The sequence below is a fragment of the Papio anubis genome, chromosome 9 (genome assembly GCF_008728515.1).
Source record: "Papio anubis isolate 15944 chromosome 9, Panubis1.0, whole genome shotgun sequence".
NCBI classification, from domain to species: domain Eukaryota; kingdom Metazoa; phylum Chordata; class Mammalia; order Primates; family Cercopithecidae; genus Papio; species Papio anubis.
This window is the reverse complement of record NC_044984.1, coordinates 3601013-3628846: the sequence shown is the minus strand read 5'-3', so window position 1 is coordinate 3628846 and position 27834 is coordinate 3601013. Positions and strand designations below refer to the sequence as shown.

The 27834-nt window shown below is 48.3% G+C and overlaps 1 protein-coding gene across 1 annotated transcript in view; it reads right to left on the bottom strand.

Annotated features, from left to right (window-relative positions):
* Positions 1–2025: 2025 nt before the first annotated feature.
* PRMT8 (protein arginine methyltransferase 8) overlaps positions 2026–27834 on the bottom strand; it is a 98488-nt gene continuing 72679 nt past the window's right edge. The window contains exons 6-10 of the mRNA XM_003905816.5: positions 27236–27323; positions 19262–19377; positions 12728–12878; positions 3666–3787; positions 2026–2898 (exon numbers count right to left, since the gene is read on the bottom strand). Coding sequence (XP_003905865.1) covers positions 2815–2898; positions 3666–3787; positions 12728–12878; positions 19262–19377; positions 27236–27323 — 561 coding nt within the window. The 3' untranslated portion in view covers positions 2026–2814. The remainder of the gene's footprint in view (positions 2899–3665; positions 3788–12727; positions 12879–19261; positions 19378–27235; positions 27324–27834) is intronic.

The following is a 27834-nucleotide window of genomic DNA, read 5'->3' as shown; positions in this document are numbered from 1 at the left end:
ACAAATAGAAGAGGCCGGAGCCTGCAGGTCCTGGGTGGGGGGCAGGGGCTCATGGGCACATACCCATGGGAGTCAAGCAAGTGCTGGGTCAGCTGCCACTCTCTTCCCAGCCACCCTCACTCTGCTCTCTTCAGGCAGGTCCCCGCCCTTGGAGCTTGTGGTTTAGGAAGGGAGAGAAACCATGCCTCCATGGACTTCAGAACAAGCACAGAGTGGCCTCTGTACAGACAAGCCCAGATGCAGTCACAAAAGAGGACCACGTTTTGGGAGAAGCGAGTTGGGAATGGAAGGACAAAGTTCCCCGGAGCAGGAGAAAAGTGACAGGCGAGAAAGTCTCTAAAGGGTTTTGTACAATCTCAAAAACGAAAAAGAGGCAAAGAGTCAAGGAAAAAACAGGTTTCATCAGTGAAGTCATCTTCATAGCATCTCTGTTGTCGTCCGAGACCTCATCTGAAGCACTGACTTCCATTCAGAGGCTGTGGGAAGCGGAGATTGCTTATTTCCCACTGAATCGGAGGGAGATAAATGACAATTCCCACTGGAGCATTCCCCTGAGCAGGCGGGAGGAGGCTGCTGTGAAATTGATCCCTTATGCATTGCAGGCTTCCCTTCTGCAGCCCAGGGGCAGGGAGGGGTGACGGTGCGGCAGCCCAGGGGTTGCACCGCTCCAGAAAGTTAAAGATGGGGGTGGGTGCAGCATAGGCCCCTGGGATGACCCTCTTCTCCTCTGATGGCCAGAGAGGCCCAAAAGATTGCTGGGCCTTTGCTCAGTCTGGTCCTCCCCCAAGCCTCTTGCCCCAGCAGCCTCCCCAGGTCCTGGGGTGTCAGGGATGCCTGCAGGCCCCAAATGCCTGGAGCACCCAGAAGGCCATCATTCTGGCTGCTCCACTGGGCTCCTGACAGTGTGGGATTTTGCTGGTTGACCATGGATGGGATCCTGCACCAGGCTGAATGGGCTTCCTGCCCAAGGCTAGACCAGGTCAGTAGGCAGAATCCAGGGGACCCCAACTCTCACCACAATGGAAACCTACTCCTGAGCTCTCCTCGAACGCCCCCTGAGGAAGCCCCCACTCCAATGTCCTCCTTCAATCTCCTCTCTCCTCTAGCACACTTGCTTCTGTCCCCTCTTAAGTTTCTCTATTTTTCTTGCCCGATACATCTACACAGAAAGCATTAAATAATTTTCACTGTGTTTTTCTCTAAGTATAAAAAAGACAGTCTTAGCCTCTGGGCCCGAGGCTCGGAAGAGTCAGTGCAGGGCAGGGGAGGGCACATTAACTGGGAATTGAGACCTTGGCCCAGCTCACCTCAGCTACCAAATGGCTGGGGTAAGGCCTCGGTGTGTAACTCCCAAGGCTTCACGGAATTGACAAAGTCCATGGACATCAGAAGGTTATGGAATTGCAGAGGCCATTGCCATTGGGTTCAGTTGTCATTATCCAGGGGCCCTGCCATCACCAGCACTCCCCACCCATGCAAAGCCAGGCCCGAGGTCTCCCCTGCACCTTCCCCATTCCTGGATCCCATCAACTCCACCCATCATCTCTAAATGGCCCCTCTTCCTTCCCCCACCTGGAATGTCTCTTTCCGGGGAGGTGACATAGATGAGACTCATGGTCTTGGAAGCTAAAGCATAACCCAAGACCAGACCAAACCAAAACACTCCACCACGCCCTGCAAAGTACACTGTATTTCCATCCTTCATAGATTCCACTGTTACCTCGCCTGGACCAAGGCTGGGCGTTTTCCTAACAGGTCTCCAGGCTATGCATAGCCGCCCATTCTGGTGCACTCTTGGTTAGCTCCTGTCCCCAGTCCCAGCTCCATGACCTTCTTCTCACCCTCTAAGGCAGGACCCCTCAGAGACCATGGGAGAGATGCTCTTAGGCCAGCCTTGACCTCTCTGCTGAGGAGCAAACGTGAACCCACATAGGTGCTGCTGCCCTTGAGTCTCTACACCATGGTGGCCTCTGGCTTTCCCCCAGCCCTCCCACTTCACAGCACAAGGAACCAGCCATCCCACGGTTTTGTTCTCATGTGTGTTTATTGAGCGCCCACGGAGTCCGTGGTATATGCTCAGGGTTCAGAGCCACAGTCCAGTCAAAAGGAGACCAGAGCTAGTACAGAGAATGTTTCATAGCTGCTTAACATCTGGTAAGGGGTGGGGAAGGGGCGAACTAATCACAAAACAAATTCCTATTCAAAAGCAACAGAATCTCCTCTGAGAGTAATATATATTCTAGGCACACGCGCACGCACACACACACACACCCTTCTGAGTGAACACCTAGGTCTACCCACTTGGTTGTATATGCATGCATATACAGGTATCTGTGGGTAAATATCAGCTCTGCTGCTCGCATTCACACGTGCACGCACACACACGCCACCGCACACAGATAGTCTGGCTTATGCTATCAAAGATGCTATGTCTCCAGGTTCTAGTAGAAGCAGTCTGTCCTAGACACCCGCAGCATGCAAAACTCGGAAGACCCGGAGAGTCACAGTTAAGGAGGAGACGGGGAGACGCGAATACGTTTCCACCCTCGGGGCCCAGCCACAGCACGGGAGGTCGCTCTTTGTTGGCAACACAAAGCCTTCGTGAAGGGCTCCCAGGGCAGAGCGGAGGGGCTGGAGGCCTTCTGTCCAGTGGCGGAGTCCGCGGGAGCCCTGGGGAGTTCACCAGTCTTCAAGGCAGAGTTGAAAACTCTGGTTTTCAGGTGTGTAGTCCTGCAAACGGTATTCTTTGGGACGGCACGGCAGATCGAGGCGAGAGTTCCTTTTCTCCTTGCTCTCTGCAGTTTCCCACGTGTGCTAACGCATTTTGTAGTCATTAGATACAGATGTTTCACACAGCTGTCCCTTAAAATCCAAGTCTACTGTGAAATCGAGGTCTCGCTGCAAGGCAAAGAGAGAGCGAAGGGTCAGGCAGCCGTCTGGGTACGAGGCCACAGCCCCACTCTCTGGCACCGCCTGCCCCCGGCACCACCGGGATGGGTAGCACCGGCGTCTTAAAGCTTTCTGGCTAAGGGGTTCCCCTGAACAGCCCACAGGAATTCATTCTGCTCCCTCCTTGTCTTCAAGGAAGTTCTTCCATTTCTCCCTAAATCCTTCCTGCTCTGATTAAAAAAAAAAAGTTCCGAGTTCATCCTGGAAGTAAACTGATTGGGGTGGTTGAGTGTTCTGTGAGGTGACCTTCCCAGCATTTTGCAGATACTTTTAGCGCACGTGCCCACACCTGGGGCTGCCCAGAAAGCGCCAGCCAGTCTCCCTCGCACTAGGCCAGCTGAAGAGATGCACGCCAAACATCCTCCAGCCACCAGGAGCTTATCTCCTGGCCCAGCTCATGCTAAATGAGGTAGGACCCATTTATTTGAAAGCCTCTCACAGAAAGAGCTGGAAGCGGTCTTCAAAGCCGAGACAGTCCAGAATTGGACCCAGGGAAAACCTCTATTTGCGGAGTTTGAGGGATCAAGCCTGAGTCCCTCAATGAGGCCCAGTCACGTCCCCATGTGGCTACCAACTGCCTCCCTCAGTAAGTTTCTGATTGTTCACGAGACACTTAGGAACCTGGGCAAGTGGGTCCTGAGTGAGCCAGCTCCGTGGGGCCCTTCTCCCCTATGTCCCTGGCCCCACTCTGTGACACAGGTGGCCTCGGCACTTACCACATTTTTGGCATTTGGCTTCATGGATATGGTCCCGTAGATTTCCTCCCCCCTCCGGACAGTGAGGTAATCTTCCAAGTAGAAGACGGTCTGCTTCCAGTGGGTGTAAGGAGCGTCGGGGGCTGAGGGGTCAAAGAACAGGGGAGGTGGGAAGAAAGAGTCAAAGATGATGTCTCCAAAGGGATGAGGCTGGGACCCTGCATAGAAGTTACTGGGCTTCCCCCGGGACTCACTGAAACCACCCGCCCCAGCACTCTTGTTGGGTCAGGTGCATATTCCTTATAGCCCGCCTCCAAGCCCCATCAGAACTCCCACTCAGCCCCAGTGGCCTCTCCTCCCATCACATCTCCATCCCCTCAGTGCTGATCTTAGCTGGGGATCAGAAGACAGACAACCTGATACTACAAGTTCATAGCAAGGGATGGATGATGAATGCCTTGTCACCCACTCAATGCATCGACATACATGTGTCTGAACATGCTGCTGTTTTTAATTAGTTCAACAGAATGAAGATGTTCAGACAGCGTGGGGAAGGGATTTGTAGAGTAGGCCCTCCTATCTCCCCTTAAATGTCATCGTTCATGCAAACCCCACAGCTAAACCAGTTTCCCCAGATCCACTGATAATGGCAGGTACTTGGTCCTCAATCTTGCAAATAGCTTTCCCTGCTGGGCACCCATAGTGGCTCATAGCTGTAATTCCAGCTACTCAGGAAGCTGAGGCAGGAGGACTGGTTGAGCCTGGGAGTTCAAGACCAGCCTGGGCAACATAATGAGAAAACTAGCTGAGCGTGGTAGCTCACATCTGTGGTCCCAGCTACTCAGGAGGCTGAGGCAGGAGGATCCATTGAGCCTGGGAGTTCAAGGTTGCAGTGAGCTATGACTGTACCACCGCACTCTAGCCCAGGTGACAGAGTGAGACCTTGTCTCAAAAAAAAAAAAGCTTTCCCTGCCTGCTTCTCTATGCATGGGGAGCTAAACCTAGCACCTTGGCCCAGGGTTTCAAGTGTATCTTCCTAACTCGATCAGAAAGAAATGAGGGATGGTTCTTGTCCCACAGCCCTAATGCTGGCCCACAGCTCATTCATCCTGCATGACCCAAAGCCATAGTGGTACTTGCACCTCCCCCATGTCTGCCATTGAGTCTCTTCCCTTCCCTCTCAGCACACGACATATTCTCCCATTAAATGTGACGGATCCTGCCTCACAGGCCATCATCCTCACCAGCAGCTGTCTCTGAAATTCTTCCTCTCCCTCCTTTCCAGCCTCTCACTTCCTCATCCTTTCTCTGGGAAGCCTTGCCTGACCCGCAAAACCTGGATTGAGAGCTCCCAAGGCACCCTGACCTTCTGTTATTGCAGAGTGTGTATCACACAAGATAAATGTCTTTCCCCCACCCCCATTTGTCTGCACCCTCCATGGACTGCAAGCTCCATGAGGGCAGGGACGGGGTCAGCCTTGCTTCCTCGTGCCTGCCTCTGTGCGTGGTAGATCTATGAGTATTGAATACATGAATGATGGTAAGAACCCAAAGAGCAAGTGTCTATGGTGTTTCAATGTACTCGTACGTGTCCGGTTACACTGGGGCCCTTTGGAATCTAGACTGTAGAAGAACCCATCTTATTACAGGAAGTTCCTCTTGGTTTGGGCTGTTGCATTCCTCTACCAGAATTTCCCTTTTTTTTTTTAGGGCCAATGATAAAGATGAGAAGACTTGGGGATAAGATAAGGGTCTCCAAAATATTTCAAAAGCTGTCACATGGAAAGACTTACATGTGGCCTTATCATGGCTTTGGGGCAGAACAAAGGCTAGTCACTAGGAATCATTAGAAGGCAGATTTTTAATTTACCAAGAAGAATTAGAGCTGTCCCACAATCGTATGAGCCACCTGAGGTCCATCCTGGCAGGTGTTCACACAGCACCGACTGGGGCTTTATCATGCACTGACTCAGACCTGGTGACCTCTAAGAGCTTTCAAAACCCCAAGGCCTATTTTAGCAGCACTGAAGAGTCTGTGTTTCTCTGCCCTTCACAATGAACTGGCTTGATCAAATGTCAGTGGTTTGGAGAGAGACTCAAGTAGCCCTCCATGCGTGCATTTGGGAAATCGATGCAAACTCAAGGTCATGGGGAGAAAGTGCAGCCTGCACATTTGGAAGGGGAAGGAGGATCATGAAGGTGCAGTCTGGCCCTGTCAGACCCTGCCTGGGTTCCTGAACACATCGAGCCTTTCTGGCCTCCAGGGCATACTGCTGTCTGCAGACAAAGTCCACCTGCTCCCAACAACCTTCTCTGCCAGCTACCTCTAAATAGTCAAAAGATAGTTTCTGGTTATGTGTGGAGACTGTCAGTGTATGACTGACAGCACTCTCGCCCCCACTTCCACCTACACCAGCTCAGACAGGTGTCTCTCTCCTGTTCCTAAAGAACTTCAGGCAAGGGAATTCAAGCAGCCTCCTTCTGTCACCTAATCCGATGCCTTATGAGACCCCCAGAGACTTCCTGGCCCAGATTTGCCAGCCACTGGGTCTGCCTCTGATGGTAGTCCCCAAAACATGCCGGCTTTGAGCTGGAGGAAGATGATTATTTTCCTTGATATCAGCATCAAAGGGTTAAGAACATCCATAAACATCTCATTTCCATGATGGGTCCATTAGCCATGAAGTAATTGTCTAAACCAGTTTTCCCAATCCTGGTTCTCCATCAAAGTGTCCAGGAGAAACTTAGTAAAAGTCAGTATTTTGATTCTACTCCAAGAGACTTGAAGTCAGTAATTCTGGGGGGCGTGGAGGGGCAGGTGATGTAGACACACAGCCATGGCTGAATCCCAGTACATCTCCTGACCTCCTTTGGGAAGGTAGAGTGGGAAAGACATTTAATTAGGTGACAATAGCCCAGTGTCCAGTCTCCGCTTTGCCACTGACTAGTGGTGTGACCTGGGGCTCCTTTTCTGCATCTGCAGAATATGGGTCATGATATTTATCTCCTGAGGCATTATGAGGATGAGATGAGATGAGAAGGGGAAAGGATTATAGACTAAGGATGACCAAACCTCCTGCTGTGCCCAGGACAGTTCCAGTTCACATCTGTTTTCCTGGCATAATGATTAACAGCTCTTCCCTTCACCTGCAAACATGTCCTTAATGGAAAGAAGAGTTACACAGCCACCCTACCTAAAACATATTAGGCCCATGTTAGCGACATACCAAGCCATTGCATCAGGCAAGTCTTTGGTCATTACAGTGGTATATGATTTTATTAGTTCATCAACTATGGCTCTGGCCTGCAAAGGTATGCCGCCTCTCTCTAGTGGTGGAGAATGTACTGAAAAAGATCCAGAATGTCACCATGCACAAGGGTGGGCACTCAACAAAGGGTTGTGGGCAACATCTAGAGTTCTCCTTGTCAGGGAGGAAGGCTTTCCCTTCCTCCACCCCACGCCCACCTATGACCATCCAGATTGTACAACTGGCTCTCAGCCTTCCCTATTCTGAAGATGCCTCCCTGCTCTTAGCACTCCGGCCCCACATACCCCTTTTCTCCCCCCCCACAAGTCCCTTCCCCATCACAATCTCTCTGATTCTAGGCTTTAGGCAGCTTTTCTTCTACATTTTGAAGTGAGCATGACCAGTACCGCCTGCGGCATTCCCAGTGCCGTGCATCCATTCACCATTCCACAGACTTCCACTTAGGATGCCTGCCACAGGCCAGGTATGGCTCTAGAATTGGGGAACAGCAAATGGGATGAACACCACGTTGTCCCCTCCTCCCCCGATCATACAGCCTCAGTGAGAAGACATTCAGGCAAATAGTGAGAAGTAGGGTGGGTGCTATGACCAAGGATGGGGCTTGGGAATACAGGGAGCTGAGGGTGCGAATGGCAGGGCCTGGCCTCTCACCAGAGTTTTCCTGGTGCTTTTGGGAAGGGAATGGAATCCTGCATCCCACCTCACTGATCAATGACTAAGTGCCTGGTCATCCTTTCTGGGATATAATTTTTCTAGCTGTAAGTTTGGAATTATATTCCTTAGAGAATTCACAGGCCTTTTGGAGAATATGGAGGACTATGCACCAAGAAGCTTCTTCAATGTGGGAAAATGACTCAATGTCATGGGATGTCAATGGCAGAAAGGGGCTGCCTGAGCCCAAGGCCCAGAAAGTAACTTGCTCAAACTCCTCTCCAATGTCTGATCTGCCTACCTTGCTGATACCTGAAAAAACTAGGGCTTGCACCCAGGCCTGCGTCTGCTGGGGCTCCTGCCCTTCCACCGGCTACCTGACTTTCCTGGATTACACAGCAGCCCCAGAGGCCCCAGTTCCCACTTCTACTCCCACCCCACTGAGGATGTGTTGTGGTCGGGGGGCACTGTGCCCACCGGCTGCCACGGCCTGGAACCCTGGGTGTCTGTGCCTATTTGTGACAGATTCTGCCTGGAGCTGCAGAGATGTCAGAGTCATTAGAAGGGATCATTTTTCAGGTTGTGTGGTATGGAATGTGCTTCTAACTGGCCCGCAGAGCATGCTACTGCTGGGCTGAGACAGAAAACTCAGTTGGGGGTTGATGTGGAGGGACCACACACAGCAGGCTACACTTTGCATCAAGTTCAAAAACAGCTGAGACCAAACAGTACCTTGGTTAGGCACACACATCCATGTGATCAAACTTTTCATAAATAGCAAGGGAATAAGGGACACAAAATTCAGGATCATGCTCATCTATACGGGAGGTGGGATGGGGTGGGGCATCCAGGAAGATGCAGAGGTGTAGCAGCATTTCAGTCATTGAGTCAGGGCATGGCTCGAATTAATAAGTGTAAGCAAATTAATGTGAATATGCATTAATTTATTTATACTTAATTATAGTTGTAATCATTACAGTTATTACCATGGTGTTTCTAGTTAATATTTATATTTTAGTGAAAAACTATTTATTTTTAATATTAACTGGTGTATTTCCCTTCTAATAGTAATAATAATACCTTTATTTTATTTATTAGTTTTTATTAATTTATTTTGTTAGTATTTATTAATTTATTCTAGTTACTATTTTATGTTCTAGTTAATAGTAATTAATTTATAATCTGGTTGCTGAGTTACATGGTGAGTTCATGGATATTCATTGTATTAATATATAAATTAGCAAAAAGTGAACCATGAATGGTCCAATGATGACATATGGCATGAGCCAAGAATTAGATTAAGTCTGTGCATCTGAGATCCACAAAAACAGAAAGCGTTACTCAGTCGGTTGTCAGAGTCTAGATGGTCTGCGTATACCCCGCTGCTAACCCACATTAACTGGGAAGGAAGTTGGCTACCTGCTAGAAACAGAGCCCCCATGCTGATATAGGAAGGTGGCTGAGAAAGCAACTCAACACATTATTCTCCCACCCCCATTGCTACCCATATAGGCATGTGCCAAGAAGAGGGATCTACATCAGCCAGAAAGCAAAGAGTCTTGGTGAGGCCTGAGGGTATACCTGAGTGAGGAGATGGAATAGCCTTTCCGGAAGAAAGTCAACATTGGTCAAATTCTCAGCCCTCTGGTTCAGGGCGGTCTTGCACAGAGGCAGTGGGCCTCAAGCTGGAACATGCATCGCCATCACCTGAAGGTCTTGTTAAGACACAGACTGCTGGCCCCCACCCTCAGAGTTTCTGATTCAGGAGGTCCAGGGTGAGGCTTGAGAATCTGCAACCCTAACAATTTCCCAGGTGATACTGATGATGTCACCCGTCCAGCGACCACACTTTGAAAACCACTTCCCTAAGGCATGACAAACTGGAGACTGGAGGACCTCCAAATGTCTTCAGATCCTAAGCATGTGGAATTCTGTGCAAAAGGGAGGAGGCATAACACCATAACTGCAGAAAGACAGAGGAGCATGCTCACAGCTGGGTTTAGATCCGTGGTCTTTGAGCCACGTGGGACTGTGGTGGGAGTGTGACCAAAGACTAGGAAGGAAAGCCACTGGGTTAGAGCCTTCAGCACTCAGGGCAAATCCTCACCATCTTTCAGGCAGCCTAGAGCTGATGTCTTGATTCTGGATGTGAGCTTAATCCAGGCTCCTCCACATGGGACCATGAAGAATGTCATCCCTGACACCACAGAGCCAGGGAGCCATCTCTAGTGTCCAGCAGCTGTTTGCTTGATTTTGGGGGCTAGAAATATTAATAGATCATCTCAAGGAAAATACAACTCTGGCTGAGAGCTGCAGGGATGGAGCCTGGGCTTTGGAAACTTAGAACTTTTTCCAGAGTATCCTTGCCCACCGACTTTCTCATCACCTACAGCAGGGCAGGCCCTGGGTTAGACATCATCCTGGTGATTGAATAGGCAGAGCCAGCTCCTGTGATTTCACCCCTAGCTTCCAATCACAGCCACTGTCCCCAAGAAGGCTTCTCCCCAGCTCCCTCACTACCCCCACTCTCACCATTGCTAGGCATAGTCCTCTCAATCCTTCAAGATCAAAGTGAAACCCGCCTTCAGCCTCCTGCCTGCTCCTGCCCACTGGGAAGACATGTACTGCCCCTGTGAGGAGGGCAGCAGCGGATAATGACCCAGATCAAGGCAGGAAAGCACCAGCACTGCCTGGCTGATGGAAACCAGAAAATCCAATCTCAGTAGTCAAGAGGCACTGGTTCTGGGAAAAGCCTTTCTGTGAAGAGATTAATCTGTCTCTTGCCTCTCTTTCCATAGGTAAAAGGGAATCATTGAGACCAGCCTGGGCAATGAGGCAAGACCCCATCTCTACAAAGAAAAAGAAAATTAAAAATTATCCAGGCATGGTGATATGTGCCTGTAGTCCCAGCTACTTGGGTGGCTAAGGCAGGAGGATCACTTGAGCCCAGGAGGTGAAGGCTGCAGTGAGCTATGATTGCGCCACTGCACTCCAGCCTGGGAGACAGAGTGAGACCTCATCTCTGAAAAAAAATGAAAAAAAGCGTCATTGTCATCATGGCTTCTGGAAGTAAAGAATCATGTCCTCGATTTCTGGTAGAACTCACCTCCCCACTCCACTGCTAGACATGCAACTACTCACCTCCTCACCCCCTGATGACATGCTCCCAATTCCCAGGAAGACTCAATAGGAACACATTCTCAAGGGCAGGGTTCGTATCATCATACACATCTTAGAGCCATTTGTTAAGAACTGTGCTTTAGAAGCCTAGAATGCAGAGATCACTGAGATCTGATCCCTACTCATGCAGGAGACTGACGGTTGCAAGAAAGAGTGAAAATGCTGAATAAACAGTGGCATAGGCCCTGTGTTGGAATCCTGTGTGGTTGTTTAAAAAAAGAAGCTAGGTATCTCTGTGAGGCTATGAGAGTATCACCAAGATAACATTGTTAAATAAAGAAAAGGTAGCCGAGGGCAGTGCGGAGGGTAGGATCCAATCTAAGTTTTAAAAAATCGTGTAGTTTTGATACTGTACTACGCTTACATAAGACACCATCAATGGGGCAGCTGGGCAAAGGGTTCACACAACTCTGTGTACTATTTTTACAACTTCCTGTGAATCTATAATTATTTCAAAATAAAAAGCCAAAAAAAGAGGCGTCTACTGGATATGCATGTGCTTGTGCACCCACTGAAATCTGGTGGAATGATACAAAAGAAATCATTAATAACAATATTTGCCTCTGAAGAGTGGGAGTGGGATGGGTTGGGAGTGAGAATGTTTTCTTTGACTTTTTATGCCCTTTTGTCCTGATTTCTTCTTGCTGTTGTGCATGTGTCTCACTTGAAACATCACCATGACAGGCACATGCACGGGATGTCAGGGAGCCCTGAGGACATCGAACCTTGACCCAAAGGGAAGGTGGGGATCAGGTAACCCCTGAGCTGAGACAGGAAACCAGGTGAAGAGATGGGGCAGGGGTGGTGTTACCACCTGAATTGTAACCCCCTTCCAAATTCATGTTGAAGTCCTAATCCCCAGTACCTGAGAATGTGACGGTATTTGGAAAAAGGGCTTTAAAAGAGGTGACTACTTTCATCCAGTCTGACTGGTGTCCTTAGAAGAGGCAATTAGGACACACATGGAGCCACCAAGGGTTCATGAGCCTAGAGGAAAGACTACGTGAGGACACAGCGAGAAGGTGGCCAACTACAAGGCAAGAGGAGATCCCTCACCAGAAATCCACCCTGCTGACACCTTGCCCTTGGACTTCCACCCTCCAGAACTGCATGTGTGGTTAATCCCCCAAACCTGGGTAATTTGTTATGGCTGCCCTCGCAGACTGACCCAGGAGAAGAGGGGATGATGAGAGCCTCTGACAAAGGCCCCTCCCACCTCCAGGACACACCTGGATGGACAAGGACTGGTGTGTGCAGAAGCCATGGCCCAGAGAATGAAGAGGCCTCACTGAGTTGAGAAGTCAGCAAGGAGCTCAGTGAAGCTGGGCCATCTGTGGGGTAGATGGGACAGGGCTCGGCCAAGAGGGGTGGTGAGGAATGAGGCTGGAGAGTGGACCAGGGCCAGGCCATGGGATCCCCATTTGCCGGGCTTATCTACTGCAGGCAGCAAGGCACCTCGGAAGTGGGGCTGGGATTTGGGAGTGGGGTGATCTTGGGGGAACACCATCAGAGATTTAATGAAGGATGGATTGGTGTGAAAGTAAGGGAGAAGGGAAGGAGACATAGAGACCAGTGTGCAGGCTGCTGCAAGACAGGCTGTGTCCTGCACAGAGGCATGGCAGTGCAGACTAGGCTTATTCAACTCTATCCACACCCACCACACAGAATGTGCTCAGAAAATGCTACCTGAACAAATATGCATTTGAAGGGTCTCAGGACCCCTTCATGAGCCCTACCTCCTGCCTCTCCCTCATCCAACACACTCTCAACTTGGGCTGTAACAACCACGACATTATTTACCTTCCCCTCGGACAGCACAAGTGTAAGGATGCACAGTTCCTCCACGGTAGGAGAGGTTGATGGGTGTCACCCAGCTAACACCCAGCTCCTTCTCCCCAAGTCAAGGCCAGCTCTGGTCACCCCACAAAGACTTGAGGAAGCATGGGAGAGGGAGGAGGCTCTGGGAAGCAACAAACAGCTCACCTGTGGAAAACCCCATTTTCTTGTGGCACTTGGTAAATTCAATATTAAAATAGGTGACCAGGGCGTGGACGTAGTCGTTGCGCTGTATCTGCAGGCAGAATGCAGATGTGAACGAGAGCTCTTCCGTCTTCACTGTGTAAATGTCCACCTCCTGCAGCCCAGAGAAGAGAGAATGCCGGGAACTTATCGCCTCCACCAAGTCTGGGTCCTGGTCAGCAGCCTCGTTCTATGAGAGACTGTGGTCTGTCGGCTCTCTGAGGGATCTTGGGGTAATTTCTCAGGCTCCCCACCACCCTCCCAATCACCTCCTCCATCCTTTCTAGGGTAGAGTATGCTCAAGCAATGACGCAAATGGATTTGAATCAAAACCTGAGGGGAGCAGGATTCAGAAGGCAAATCTGCGGGGGTTTGGGGTGACAGGGGGATGATGGGGAAGGGAGAGAACAGGAGGATTAATTAGACAATGCATCCCTTCACCTGTCAGAGCAGCCTCGAGTGGTCCACCCAGGCACTGCTCCATCCATCGTTCTTAAAATGTGGTCCCTGAAAGATCAGCACCAACAGTACCTGGGGGAAAATTCTGAGGGGGTCAGACCTGCTGGATCAAAATGGCAATCTGTGTTTTATCAGGCCCTCCAGTGATGTGGATGAACCAGACTACCCCTTCCCCAATTTTTTGATACTCAAGTTCCCAGCAATAGGAGGTCTCAAGGATGACTTTAGGAGTAAGGACCTGAGCCTACAAAGTCACAGACTGAGCTTAGGAAAGTTCTGCTGGCCATTTTTCACAAGGCTGGACTGTTTTCAAAAATAAATAAAAGGGGAAAATAAGAAGTGAGAATTTTCAGTTCTGACCGGGGAACGTGGAACATGAAGAACTAATAACTCTAAGAATTTCAACTGGAAAATGGCTGAAAATCAATCTCGCATGGGGAGCAGGTGGAATTGAAAGACGTCCGCATTGTGCTGTTCTTTTCTATAGAAGAATGCTGACCTGCTGCTTGCTGGCCCCGTGAGGCAGGGCAAACCTACCAGAGCCCAAGATGCATCCCGACAGATTCTAGGGAGGCCCAAGGAAGAACTTCCCATTAGTCAAGGTTGCGTGGCAAGGACCTCTGTCCTGAAAACTCTGTAAGAGCCAGAAGGCCATCTGTGTGCCTGGATGGTTCCACAGGGACCTCCTGAGGCCCAGAAGATGGAATTGTTAGCAGGAATTAGGAGAGAGGGACCAGAGGGTAGGAAAACAAGACCAACAAAGCGATTAAAAGGCTTTTGTCTCGATGTATTTCTAAGATAAATAAAGGAAAAACAGATGCAAAGTATCCTGGGGCCTTCAAAGAGAAGTCCTAACTCTACCAGGGTGGACAGAGAAAAAGTGGTTAAGGGAACCAATCAGATGAGAGTCCTGCTGGGATCTGGGGTGTGCAGCCATGACATCCTCTGTGGAAGCTGAAGCTCTCTGACTATTGATTGGGAAGAAGGTGAGATTACAGGTTTAGGGGAATGTGGGAGGCCCTTGGTGAGGTCACATTCAAATGCCAATTACACTGTGTGTCTACAGCCCAAAGATAGGGAACAAGAAGAAATTGAATGGTGAGCCCTTGGTCAAGCATGCAGAATTTGATGGGATTAAAAAGCCCATCTTCTTAAGCTGAGCCTTTTATCCAAGGCAAGAACCTCCTCTCTAGTGGCCATCTAGAGCTTGCTGAGCACCCATCTAGAGCTTGCTGAACACTCATCTAGTGCTTGCTGAACACCCTTCTAGTGCTTGCTGAACACCCTTCTAGTGCTTGCTGAACACCCGTCTAGTGCTTGCTGAACACCCTTCTAGTGCTTGCTGAACACCTATCTAGTGCTTGCTGAACACCCGTCTAGTGCTTGCTGAACACCCATCTAGTGATTGCTGAACACCCATCTAGTGCTTGCTGAACACCCGTCTAGTGCTTGCTGGACACCCGTCTAGTGCTTGCTGAACACCCATCTAGTGCTTGCTGAACACCCTTCTAGTGCTTGCTGAACACCTATCTAGTGCTTGCTGAACACCCGTCTAGTGCTTGCTGAACACCTATCTAGTGCTTGCTGAACACCCATCTAGTGCTTGCTGAACACCTTTAGGGATGGAGAATTCACTATCTGCCAGGCAGATCAGTCCATGTCCTGGCATGTCTAGTCATTAGATCCTTCTTCAAAACTAATGAAGAAAGTTCACACTCATCCCTCTGTAACTTCCACCCACAGAAGAAGCCAAATATCCGTTCCAACTCACACAGTTCCCTTAAACCTTTTCTTCTCCAATACGAGCTTTCTCTGGCTTTTTATTCATTCCTCATAAGTCATGATGTCTGACCCCTCATCACCCGGGCCTTTCTCCTCCAGGTGGGTCCTGCTACTTGCAAAACTGAGATTTACACTGACCACACCAGGTCCTCCATTTCCCTCCATTGGCACATACTTATAGCAGCCTGTATTCCCAAAGAGCACACTGCTGGCTCAGCCTGCATTTAGGTCTGCCAAGCCCCTTCCTCCACCACAGCCCTCAAGGGTAGGGGTCCTTCATTACATGTCATCTGTTAGTGTGGGCCATTGCTCAAATCTAGGAAACTTTTATACTGAGTATCTGTCAGCCTTCATAATGCTCATTATCCTTCCCAGCCACATGGCCACATGGTGTCCACAGGTTTTCCTCCAGTTCAAAAACTCTTAGGACAAGCCTTGGTTTCCTGTATTGTTATTAATGGCATCACAGTGTCTTACCCTTACTGACTTTTCCATCACCTTCTCAGGGCCAATCAGCCAGGCTCCAGGCCCTTTCCAAGATCCCTGGTATCTTTCTTTCTTGGTTCCCTTGGTCACCAGTGTAGCACAGCCTTCCGATCTCATCTCAGCAGCCTCACCACCTTCACGCTTGCCCTGGCCGGTGCACTGGAGCCCTTCAGTGGCAGAAGCTACACCTCATTGGCTTGTATCCTCAGTGCACAGCAACACCTGATACACAGCAATATGTGTTGACTCATCAATCATCTTCTCAGAACAGGTCTCCCTGCTTGAAGACTTCCTTCTTTGCTCAGGCCCCTCTTTCATAACTAAGGTTCATCAAGACGGTGTCACTCTCTGGATCTATAACCTTCAATGACTCCTTATGGCTTACAATCTACACGTGGTTACTTTCTCCTTCTATCACGTGTTACTTTCTCCTTCTATCACGTGTGTGCGTGCACACACACACACACACACACACACCCCTCACCCCATCTGGCAGGAATTCCACCTCTAAAGGATCTTGCTGTCAGATGTCCATCAACCAAATGTCAGCTATCAACTCTTATAGCTGACAGCGTTCAATAGATCTCTGAGACATTTGCATCTTAATAGAGGCCTCTGATGGAACAAAAGCCTTTAGGACCAAAAGTATTGAAGCCGCACATTATAATGGCAACAATAAAGGCAGGTGGTCTTTTGGAGCGGGGGTCCAGGCCATCTGTGAGGAGGGGATCAGCTGTAGCTAGGCTTCAAAGACAAAAAGGTCCTCTGGGCTTAGGTCTCCCAACCCCCAACCAAAGTCTACATATCAGCTCCAGTTACCCTGACTCCCCAGAGCCTGGCCCCTCAACTAGGAGGCTTCCTCTTTTCTGCAGCAGAAACAGCAGCTCTGAGACCCAGGGAGACCCACTGACTTGGCCTCAGGTGACCCGCTTGAAACAGAGGGCTCTGCCAGCATAAATTACTCAGAAGTACCCCTGGCCGCTGCGATCCCCACCACTAAATAATGTTACAAATGGATGTCTCGGAGCAGAAGTCTGGTCAAAATAGAGTCTTAATTATAATAAAGTGTCACACTCTGCAATGTTAATAGCGATGAAAATAGCAATTAAGTGTGTGAAGAAGGGCAAGTGTTTTCCCAACAGACTCGGCAAGACGTAGCTTAGCACATTAGCAGGAGAGAGCTGGTGGAAGGGCTCTCCTGGAGGCAGAAGCAAACACAGACAATCGTTCTCCTTCTCAGGAACACGGAGGAAGAAAGGGACCAGCGTGGGACAGGAAATCATCACAGATCGCGAGTCCTGAGACAGAACCAGAGCCCCGGGAATTTTCATAAGGAGTGTACAGAACACGCACCCCTCCAGCCACTCCTTGGCTGCTTTGTGCCTGGATACACTCAGGTCTAACCAAGTGAAAGGCCCTGCTAGTTCTTGCCTGGGGAGTGGAGAGCCAGGATGGTGGCTGACGTGTCCGGCAATGCAAACAGAAATGCAGTGGCCAGCACTGCCAGTGGGGGCTGGGTCGGGGCAGAGAGCAACCTGGGTCCAAGAACATTGAAGGAATTTTATCCCCAAGCTGAAGCCATTACATGCAGATGCCTACTGGTAAATGTCACTGCCACATGTCATTTCGGCAAATTCAGTTGCTCCAGTAGACTTCTATCTATTCTACATTTACAGAAGTGCCTTGCACTATGGGTGAACTTCTTGTTGGGGGCATACTTCCCTTGCTCTTGTTTAGGATGACAAAGAGGAAGAGGCTTCAGGGACAGAGGGACTGGTATGGAGAAACAAAAGGACACATTTGCTCACAATTAATCCTGCCTGGACCCAGAAAAAAGGCTGAATGAAATAGTGAGAACCCTGTGAATGGAGAGTCTGAGGCTTAGACTCAAAGCCAAACCTCTCAGGCAGGATGTTACTAAAGAGAGGGGGCATCTGATGGGGTCTGATGAGGTTCATTCTAGGTTTATTTGCCCTGTGAGGTCCTTACTGAAGGCCACAGTGACACTCCATCCCAATGGGTGCAGTTCTTCCTAGCAAGGCTTGTGTCCAGGACAAAGGACAGTTTCCATGTGGGCAAAGCAGCAGTTGTACCAGTCTTTCAGAAACCTCCCCACATCCTTAGAGGCCCTGAACTCCAATTCCTTTATCCTACTCTAAATATTCCAGCTCAGTACCCTGCCCTGACACTTTCAGCAAAAGAATGATGCATGCAGGAGCATAGTAGGCCAGCATGTTAGCAAATGAGACTCAGGTGGGCTGATTTTTAAATTTAAAAACTAACCTGGGCTGGGCGTGGTGGCACATGCCTGTCATCCCAGCACTTGGGAAGCTGAGATGGGTGGATCGCTTAAGCTCAGGAGTTTGAGACCAGCCTGGGCAACATGGCCAAACCCCATCACTACAAAAACAAAACAAAACAAAAAACAAAAACAAAGCAAAACAAAAAACCATGCCTGGTGGCACGTAGCTATAGCTTCAGCTACTCAGGAGGCTAAGACAGGAAGATCACCTGAGCCTCAGTGAGGCTGCAGTGAGCCATTATCACACCACTGCACTTCAACCTGGGTGACAGGGAGAGACCCTGTCTCAAAAAAAAAAAAAAAAAAAAAATAGCTTGAGCTACATGAAACTGTTCAGTTAGTCGAGACTGCAGCGAGCTGTGATTGTGCCACTGCACTCCGGTCTGGGTGACAGAATGAGATTCTGTCTCAAAAAAATTTTTTTTGGCTTGAATTATATGAAATTGATGTCTCTCTTTATTTTAAAAAAACTGTCAAATATCAATAGTTTTATATTGTTCAACATAATATATTAGCATATATAATGCAAATGCATACAAAAAGGACTGGCAGAGGCAACCCAGCCCGTGAGCAGTGGTTACCTCTGGAGGAGGATGGGGCTGGAGGGGCAGAGGGCACCTTTCACCTTTACTCTATCTAACTGGACATGTTTGATTTTTTAATAAAAAGCATGTACTAGGGATTGGTGTGGCAAAGATGCTGACTAGCTCTTCTTCATCTGCACTGAAGGAAGCCTTGGGAAAAGGTGTTTAGAGCAGGGATGTCTAGTCTTTTGGCTACCCTGGGTCACACTGGAAGAACTGTCTTGGGCCACACATAAAATACACTAACACTAACGATAGCTAATGAGCTAAAAAAAAATCCCACAAAAAAGTCTCATAATGTTTTAAGTCTACGAATTTGTGTTGGGTTGCATTCAAAGCCATCCTGGACCACATGTGGCCCAGAGGACGCAGGTTGGACACACTTGGTTTAGAGCTTGTGCAAACAGGGACGCTCAGGAAGGGGCAGCTGGAAGCTCTATCTGGCAGGCCACCAGGGCAGAGGTGTGCTTGGAGGCGGGAGCATGATGATGACTACACAGCATATTGAGGTCCTGGATTTCTTTCCTAAGAGAGACGTCTGCCTCTGAATGGGCCAACTGCCCCAAACCTGAGCATGCTCTTCTCTTCCAGGTGTCCTCTCCTCCATGCCCCTTCCCTCCCTGCACCCCCACCCTCCTGCACGCCACCGGGGCCCCTGTGCTGGGGCCCTCCCTCATCCGTGCCACCATGGAGCCACTCTCTCAGTGGCTGTGTCCAGGCGGACTGCCAGCTTTTGACTTGTGCTTCTGGAGCACCGCAAGCTCTGGCCAAGGCGGCCTTGCCTCACCAGGTGGGGGCTGTGCAGGAGCCGGCATTGCCTGGACTCCAGGGTGGCACAGCGGGGCTCCCAGCACACCCAGGTCCACCCCGGATGAGTGTCCAGACCTTTATTAAACAGGCATTGGTCACCACTTGCTTTGGATCCACGATGTCCACTAGAGGCTCCTTCATGGCCACGTCCCGAATGCAGGTCATGTCAAAGCCATAGACATTCTCCCACCCTGTGGGAGCAGAGCAAGACGTGAAGGCAGGCGCAGGACCCCCAGAAGCTCACCCAACCCCCCTGAGTCCTAGAGCACAGCGTGCCTGAGGGCTGAGTGGCAGCTCGAGTTCCCTTGCATCAAAATTGAGGCAGAACTGCTCAGCGGGGGGCACTTTGCAATGTGCCAAATGCTCACCCCCATTTCCCATTTCGACCATGGGAAAACGTAAGTCCCACTTTGTTGTTAGGTAAACTAGAGCTCAGAGAGGCTGGGAAACTGCTCCAAGCTCCTACAGCTAGAGTGCGGCAGGGCAAAGACTAGAACCCAGGCTAGCTGACTCTTCCTTTTCCTGTCCCCTCCCCAAGCCTGCAGCGTCTCCTATGAACTCCCTTATCTGTCTTCTACGTTCTTATTCCTATGCTGGCTCCAGCTGTTCTCCACACCTAGAAGACCTAGAAGGCCCATCTCTCTCCCTTTTCCTGTCCCTGTCCACTGAACCTTTAAGGCAGCACAGAGAATCATGGGCTCTTACAGTGAAATCAACTACAGTTGAAATTCCAGCACCACCACTTACTGGTCAGCCTTTGTACAAACGACCTAACCTCTCTGAACCTCAGTTTTCTCACCTGGGTGGGTCCAGGAGCATCTCTGCCTTCCTCATATGCCAAGATCCACCCCATGAGAAACTACCCCAAGTGGAACACAAACCCTCTCAGCCGTGCTCCTTGTCCTCTTCGGGCTACTCATAAGATACTTTGTTGGGGAGGGAGAAAGATTTAGGAGTTGGTGAGAAATTAATTCAAGTCTGATGACCCAGGATCACCCTTAATACGGTAATAATTGCTCTTTTATTTATTTATTTATTTTGAGACTAGTCTGGCTCCATCACCCAGGCTGGAGTGCAGTGGCCTAATCTGGGCTCACTGCAACCTCCACCTCCCGGGTTCAAGCGATTCTCCTGCCTCAGCCTCCCAAGTAGCTGGGATTACTGGCACCCACCACCACGCCCGGCTAATTTTTATATTTTTAGTAGAGACCAGGTTTCGCCACGTTGGCCAGGCTGGTCTTGAACTCCTGACCTCAGGTGATCTGCCCGCCTCGGCCTCTCAAAGTGCTGGGATTACAGGCATGAGTCACCATGGCTGGCCAATAATTGCAATCATTGATTGATCATTCAGTCCAGGCTAGGTTTTTCATTTAATCTACCCGGCAACCACATGAGGCTATTGCTATGCTACAGATAAGAAAACTGTGGCTGGGAGAAGTTGGCATCTGGCTCACATATAATATCTGGCCCATGATCACACATCAGGGAAACAGAGGGGCAAGGGCTCAAGCCCAGCATGTCCCCTAAATCCTTCACCTGCCATGGCCCATCCGTGACAGCAACCAGGAATGCAAGATTTCTCCCCCTATAGTGCAGAGAGGATGCCCTAGCAGACTCTTTAGCTTCTGGGCACCTGAATCTCATTCATCTGTTTTCTCAACGGGTTTCAAAATACCTTGAAGTAGAAATGCTTTTCCCTAAAATCTTACAGGATTAAATTGTATTTTAAAACATTCATCAAACAAACAGGACCTTAGGGAATGTATGTTCCTGTGTGTGTTTAGGAGAGTGGGTGCGTGCGACAGGAGGTGTGGATGGTCAGTGACAGCTTGCTCCTTTGACTCTGATTCTTTTATACGGCACACAAAGAGCTTCTTTCTTGGGAAAAGAAGGTAGAGAAAGTAATCCCAGAGGATGAGTGCTTGTGAAATTCCGGTTTGAGGAAAAGATGCCCATCGAATCCCATTAAATCACCCGAGGCTGGTGCCAAACTCCCAATTAAAACCTACTTTGTGGGGAGGAGGCTGCTTAGTTGGCAACAGGGCAGGTTTCAGAGAAGACTTCCCTCTAGAATGTGGAAATAGCTGTCCACCCTCTGTGTATGTGTATAGCTATCCACACACAGAGTGTGTATGTGTATCCACACACACACTGAAACACATTGCCTTCTGTGTCTTTCTCAAGAGACTTGCAGCTATGCACCTGCTCTTTCCTCCCTGGACTCTGCCTGGAGTTTGAGTTCACTGCTAGTGCTAAGCAGAAGCCTGAGAGTCAATGTGTGTAATGGTTAAATGCCTAGGCTTTGGAGTTCAAATCTGAGCTCTGCCACTTCTTTGCTGTGTGATCTTAGGCACAAATGTAACCTTTCTAAGCCTTGGTTTCTAAGGATTCTTTAAAATGGAAATGATGATAATGATGGTGATCCCATAAGACTGTTATGAGGATTAAATGTGATAATATATGTAAAGTGCATAAGACAGTGCCTGGCACACAGAAAGCACTTGACACATAACAGTGGTTATCATTATGTGGTTTGAGCTCTGGCTTTGCTGCCATGCAAGCTGTGTGGCCATGTGCAAATCAATCCTTTTTCTGGGCTTACTTATAAAATAAGGACTTGGGTTCGGTGCTTCTGTGTTCTAGAATCACCTGGAGCAGTTTTTAAAATGCAGACTCCAGGGCCCACGCCAGACCTACTAAATCAGAATTTCCAGATTTGAGAGCCAGGGAGCTGGAGTTTTACAAATCTACACAGACAATTCCAGCCAGTTTGGAAACCTGTGAGGTACATGATCTTTAGCGTCTTCAAGTCCCAAAATGGTGATCTTAATGTCTCATAGCCTTTGTGAGACCTTCTCTAAACGCTCCTGACCATACAACCTCTCCTGTATCCTCAACACCCATAGTACAGCATTTGGCACGGAATAGGCCCACAGATAATGCTTTCTGAATTGAGAGTCATTCCCAGACATTTAATGCCTGCACTGTGTTGCAATGCCTGGTGTCTTAGTTACCTTTATATGGGTTAATTTGGGTCTCATCTCCTCAGCTGGACTGCCCCACCTTCAATCATTCAGAACACAGATCACCCAAGGCATTAGATTTTTTTCCTCCTTTCTGCTAGCCATTGATTTCCCAGTAGCCCTTTTTACCAGAAGTGGAGCAGAGATGGAGTAGGATACAAATCAATCACATTAATTATTTGTTGCAATTGTATACCATATGCCAAGTAAGTGTATGTGGGGTAAGAGCCATTGGTCATCAAGAAATATAATGATTATCTAGAAATTTAAAAAATTCTATCAGAGAGACCTGTGAAGCTTTTGTTAGTGGATGAAAACGGACTCCTGAAAAGGACTATACTATGGCATAATGTGTATAATTAAAGCAACAACAAAGCCCAAATCTGCTATTACTACAGACTGGATTGACTCACACCCTCATTCTAATAGCCTGGCAGAGGCAATGCTCTCTTCTGGGCATAGATGTGCTTCACCTGTCTCTGCTGGTCCTTTGACTCACAATGTCCAGCATTAATGAAAAATTATAAGACACAGGAAAAAGGGAAAAATATGACCTATTATCATAAGAAAAAAGTCACAGAACAAATTTAGAGATGCTCAGATGTTAGAATTATCCAACAAGATTTTAAAGTATCTATACTAAGTATGTTAAAGAAGCTAGTGGAAAAGGTGGACAGTGTGTGTAAATGACTGGAGAATTTCATTAATGAGATGGAAACTTTTTCAAAAAGCCAATGGAGATGCTAGAAATCAAAATAACAATGTAAGAAAAGAAGACTTTTTAAAATGAACTTATTAGCAGAATGAATATATCAGGAAATAACCAATGAAGTTGAAAACAGGGCAATAAAAATGATCCAAACTTAAACACAAAGAGAAAAAAAAGAGTGAAAAAAATAGAGGATCCAAGCTTCATGGGATAATATCAAACAATATTTCATATAATGGGAGTTCCTGAAGAAACAGAGAAGGAGAAACAGGCAGAAAAAAAAAATTGTAGAAATACCGGCTGAAATTTTTCTAAACTAATGAAACAATCAATCCACAGATGGAAGAATTCCATGTAACCCCAAGCAGGATAAATAAAAAGAAAAACACACCTAGACACATCAGAATCAAACTGCAGAAAATCAATAAAGAGAGAAATCTGAAAAACAGCCTGAGGAAAAAAAATTAAGTACCAGGGGAGAAATGTGATTTCTGATTGGAGAGAACTGTAGCTGCATCCTCCCTCACCACCCCAGCCCCAACCATCTGAGTTTCTCTGATGAGGCTAATGGGACTGCCTCACAATGAGGTCAGGGGAAAATAGAACAAGTGCCACCAGATGCTACTTACAGATTCTTCTCTGGGCAGAAGGGAAAGTGTTTACAATAGATCGACACATTTTAGGCTCTCAGGAACAAAGTGGAATCCTTGCATAAAATGGGCTGGAGCCAGAGGAAACTCTGGATGTCATGAGTGGAAGTGAAGCCCACAGACAGTGGCTGAGCCATCCAAGAGGGCTGCCCTTCAACCATCAAGCTGTAAGCACTGCCACCTCTGTGTGAGGTCTTTCTTCCAGTCTTCTCATCAGCCAAGAAACTGGTGCCCATCTCTCTCATTCTCTACGGGGTGTAGATTCATGCACTGGGTGCAATTCATGTATTGTGCATGAAATTGAATAGAATATCCACCAAGTTGCCTTCCATTTTTGAAATTCTGTGTATCTCCTTTATAGTAGAAAATGTTCGTAAAATGATTGCTCCTCTCTAAGAGTTAAATACTACACCTTGCACATCCCTCTGCTGGTTCTCCTTCCTCCTTCCCTCCCTCCCTCCCTCCCTTCCTTCCTTCCTTCCATCCTTCCTTCCTTCCTTCCTTCCTTCCATCCTTCCTTCCTTCCTTCCTCCCTCCCTCCCTTCCTTCCTTCCTTCCTTCCTCCCTCCCTCGCTCCCTCTCTCCCTCCCTCCCTTCCTTCCTTCCTTCCTTCCTTCCTTCCTTCCTTCCTTCCTTCCTCCCTCCCTCCCTCCCTCCCTCCCTCCCTCCCTTCTTTCAACAATATTATGTATTGTGAGCCTAGTATACACCAGACATGCATCTCTCTCTCCATGTGGTCTCTATTCATTGGTGAGCAAATGGAGGGCGGGTTCTGCATTGTGCTCATTCTTACACTTCCATGTTGCTGTGTGTGGTTGAGAAAGAAGAAGAAAGGAGGAGAGGGAAGGGAGGCGGGAAGGAAGGAAATAAAAGAAAAGGAAAGGAGAGGAAAGGAAAGAAAGCTCTCCCTCTAACAATTTACTTTCTGAAAGGGGCTGAATGTGTCTCACTCTCCTGCCTCATTTCAAAATGTTTCCTTCTTAGCTGGTTCTTGAGCCAATAGAAAATTGCTTACAATTGTTGCCTTAGCAACCAGCAACCTTTGTGCTTTACTTCTGATTTAGAACTCATAGTAACCAAAATCTCCATGTATTTGAAATGAATTTGTAAGTGGGTTTGCTTCCTTTAAAAAAAAAAAAAAAAAAAAAAAGATTGTTTTTAAACATGTAAATAGAAAACAGTATTTTAAATACATTTTAAGTGTCTGTTTCTTAGTGTTCTTTTGGGGTGGGGAGGAGGTTGGTATTTTTCAGAGACTCTAGAATAGGCACAAGAAAAGATGGTGCTAACTTTCAGATTTTTTTCCTTTTCCAGAAGGTATGAACACCGCAATGAGAATCAAAGAAATAAATCACATGATCTCCAGTCTGGGGCCAGTGCCTTAGGAGCCCCTCCCGGCCCCAGGCTGGCTCATTGCAATGTGCAAACCTGCAGAGGTTCCCGACACAGGTATCTTTGTTGTGGAAATCATGAGAAAGTTTGTTAAAGAGGTGTGCCTCAGGTTGGAGCTCAATAAATATTTAAGTGAACGTGAGAATGAAGAATGTACCTAGAACTTTTCCTCCTCAAAACACTGTTCAGTACAATTGCACAGCAAGAACTCCAAAATGCAGCTCCAGGGCAAAATATGTCCTATTTATACATGCATTTGATCAACACTCACTGTTGAGTTGTGTCTGCAATCTTCCATGAGAGTACATCTGTCCTAGATTCTGAGCCACCAGGGGCTTGGCAGTCAGGCTCACTTGCCAGAGCCCGTGGCAGAAAGGGGCTTAGCTACAGTCAGAGACTAGATCCCATCTAGTCCCATTATAGGACCAAGAACTGTCATGTCCTTTAATATACGTCATCTCACTTAATCCTCATGACAAGTCTGTGGGATTGAGAAGATTATCCCTTAACTGAGGCTCAAAGATATTAGATAATTTGCTCAAGGTTACCCAGTTAGGAAATGGCAAAGCCAAGATTTAAACTCAGGGCTGGCGGTGTGCAAAGCATTTAACCTGGGCCCCCCTACCTCTCACTGTCCTCATTTGGTATTTTGCCTCCTTCCCCCAGGAGGTCAAATAGTAGAAATCACACCAGATTGGCTGGAGGCAGACAGCAACCAGAGAGGGTTTCCAGGGCACAGAGCTTCAAACAGCCGTCCCACTTTTGTCTTCTTCTGAACCTGGCTCTGAACTTCGCACTTTGATTTTGTATTTCCAGAAAGGGATGAACCCAGACAAATACATACAACCATAGCAGAGTCCAGCTGAGTTTTCATCAGTGCCACTAACAACGATTAGATGGCAATTGTTTAAATCTGCGGAGCCTCAATTTGTTGAACTGTGGATGGAGTCTTAGCCTCTTGGAGGCATTTATTCTTCTGTTCTATCTGTGAGCGCCTCCACAGTAATCTGCCAAATAGGAATGGACCGCCCTGTTGGGGCAGGAACCCCAGATGTGCCCAGTCTGATGGACAGGTTGGAGCTGCTGCCTCTTGCTTTAATTTGGAGTTTTGGGGGTTTGCCTGTTTGAGGGGCGCTTTTCTCCTTTGTTGTATTTGGTTCTGGTTGAGGAGACACAGCCATGTCCAACTTTACAAAAACATGTTTGGTTTAATCTCATTAAGGATCAGGCCTGTGTCACAGAGAAGTGTTACCCTTTACGAGAAATAGGAAAACAGCCCTTTTCAGACCAGGTTTTTTGGCTTTATTGTTCTCGGAGAACCACAGGCTCCTAGCTGATAAGGCATTAAGAATACACATTTAGATATGAGCCCCTGCCTTGTGCACACATGCACATGCACACTCGCCTTTTGTCTGATTGTTCAAAGCAAAATCTCCACTCTTTCCCACCCCCTCTGCTACCTATTCCTCAAAAGAACCTCACATGATATGTATTTGAATATGAAGGAGAATCAGTATTATTTTGATAAGTTGGAGTGGAATCAAGGCAGGATTCGAAACAATTGGCCTGGCAAGAGACCTGCCACTCCTGACCTCTGCAGTGGACTTCTGGGCTAACGGAATCTTCCCAGGTTTCAAGCCACTTGCCCTGCTGATCTCTGCAAAAACTCAGCTTCTGCTGCCTCAGTCCAATTTTTTTTTTTTTTTTTTTTTTTAGTTGAGACGGAGTCTCGCTCTGTCGCCCAGGCTGGAGTGCAGTGGCCGGATCTCAGCTCACTGCAAGCTCCGCCTCCCGGGTTTACGCCATTCTCCTGCCTCAGCCTCCCGAGTAGCTGGGACTACAGGCGCCGCCACCACGCCCGGCTAGTTTTTTGTATTTTTTAGTAGAGACGGGGTTTCACCGTGTTAGCCAGGATGGTCTCGATCTCCTGACCTCGTGATCCGCCCGTCTCGGCCTCCCAAAGTGCTGGGATTACAGGCGTGAGCCGCCGCGCCCGGCCCTCAGTCCAATTTTTAACTCACATTGCATTCATGCTTTCACCCCAGGACATCTCTCTCATCCCAGCCATATGGCTTATTTTCTCTCGGTAAACCTCGCACCCTTGGGACTAGATAGAAACATTTGGAGAGCAGGCTCCAGAAACGGTCCCAGATAAGCTCCTCCTCAGGGACAGCAATGGTGTTCATGCCACTGCCTGCTCATCTTGGGCCCACTGGAGTGCGTCCCACCCCAACTGTGCGGTGGAAGTCCACAGGAGAAGCAAGAGGGGACTTACAGTGGATTTTGAAGTCCTTGTACTGTCTGTCTTCAATCGCTACCACGTACAAAGCTGCCCGGTCTGGAAACATAAGCCCTCCAGGTTTCTGTTGATGAATTGTGGGGAAATGGGTCTCGTAATCTATTCACCTGACAAAGACATCACATTTTGAACCGCACATAGAGTCACCAGACAAGCACCCCCTTGCCAGCATCTCTCATGCAGTGGACTGCCACCTTGTCTGGGGCGAGGGCTGGGACAGCAATGCTCAATTTTTATTTTGGAGCAAGGAGAATTTAAGGGACCTAAGTGGAGTCAATGGGACAAGTGAGGTGGGGTGAAGGTAAACCCAGTGAGGAGCAGTGAGAGATGTTATGACTTTGGCCTTGAGAAGCCCAGATGACTAGCACACCTGGTTCTGGCAGCCATGCAAGTCCTAAGTACTTCTTGACCAAAACGGACCTTTAACTTGGGAGAATGAATGTCTATTATTGCAAAAGAGGCCGAGGTGAGACCCACAGAAGTCCACTCTGATGGTTACACATGCTGGACCCAAGACGACCATTCTAGTCCCTGATACAGATCTGCTCTAAAGAGAGGGGCCTGGGGCAGTGACC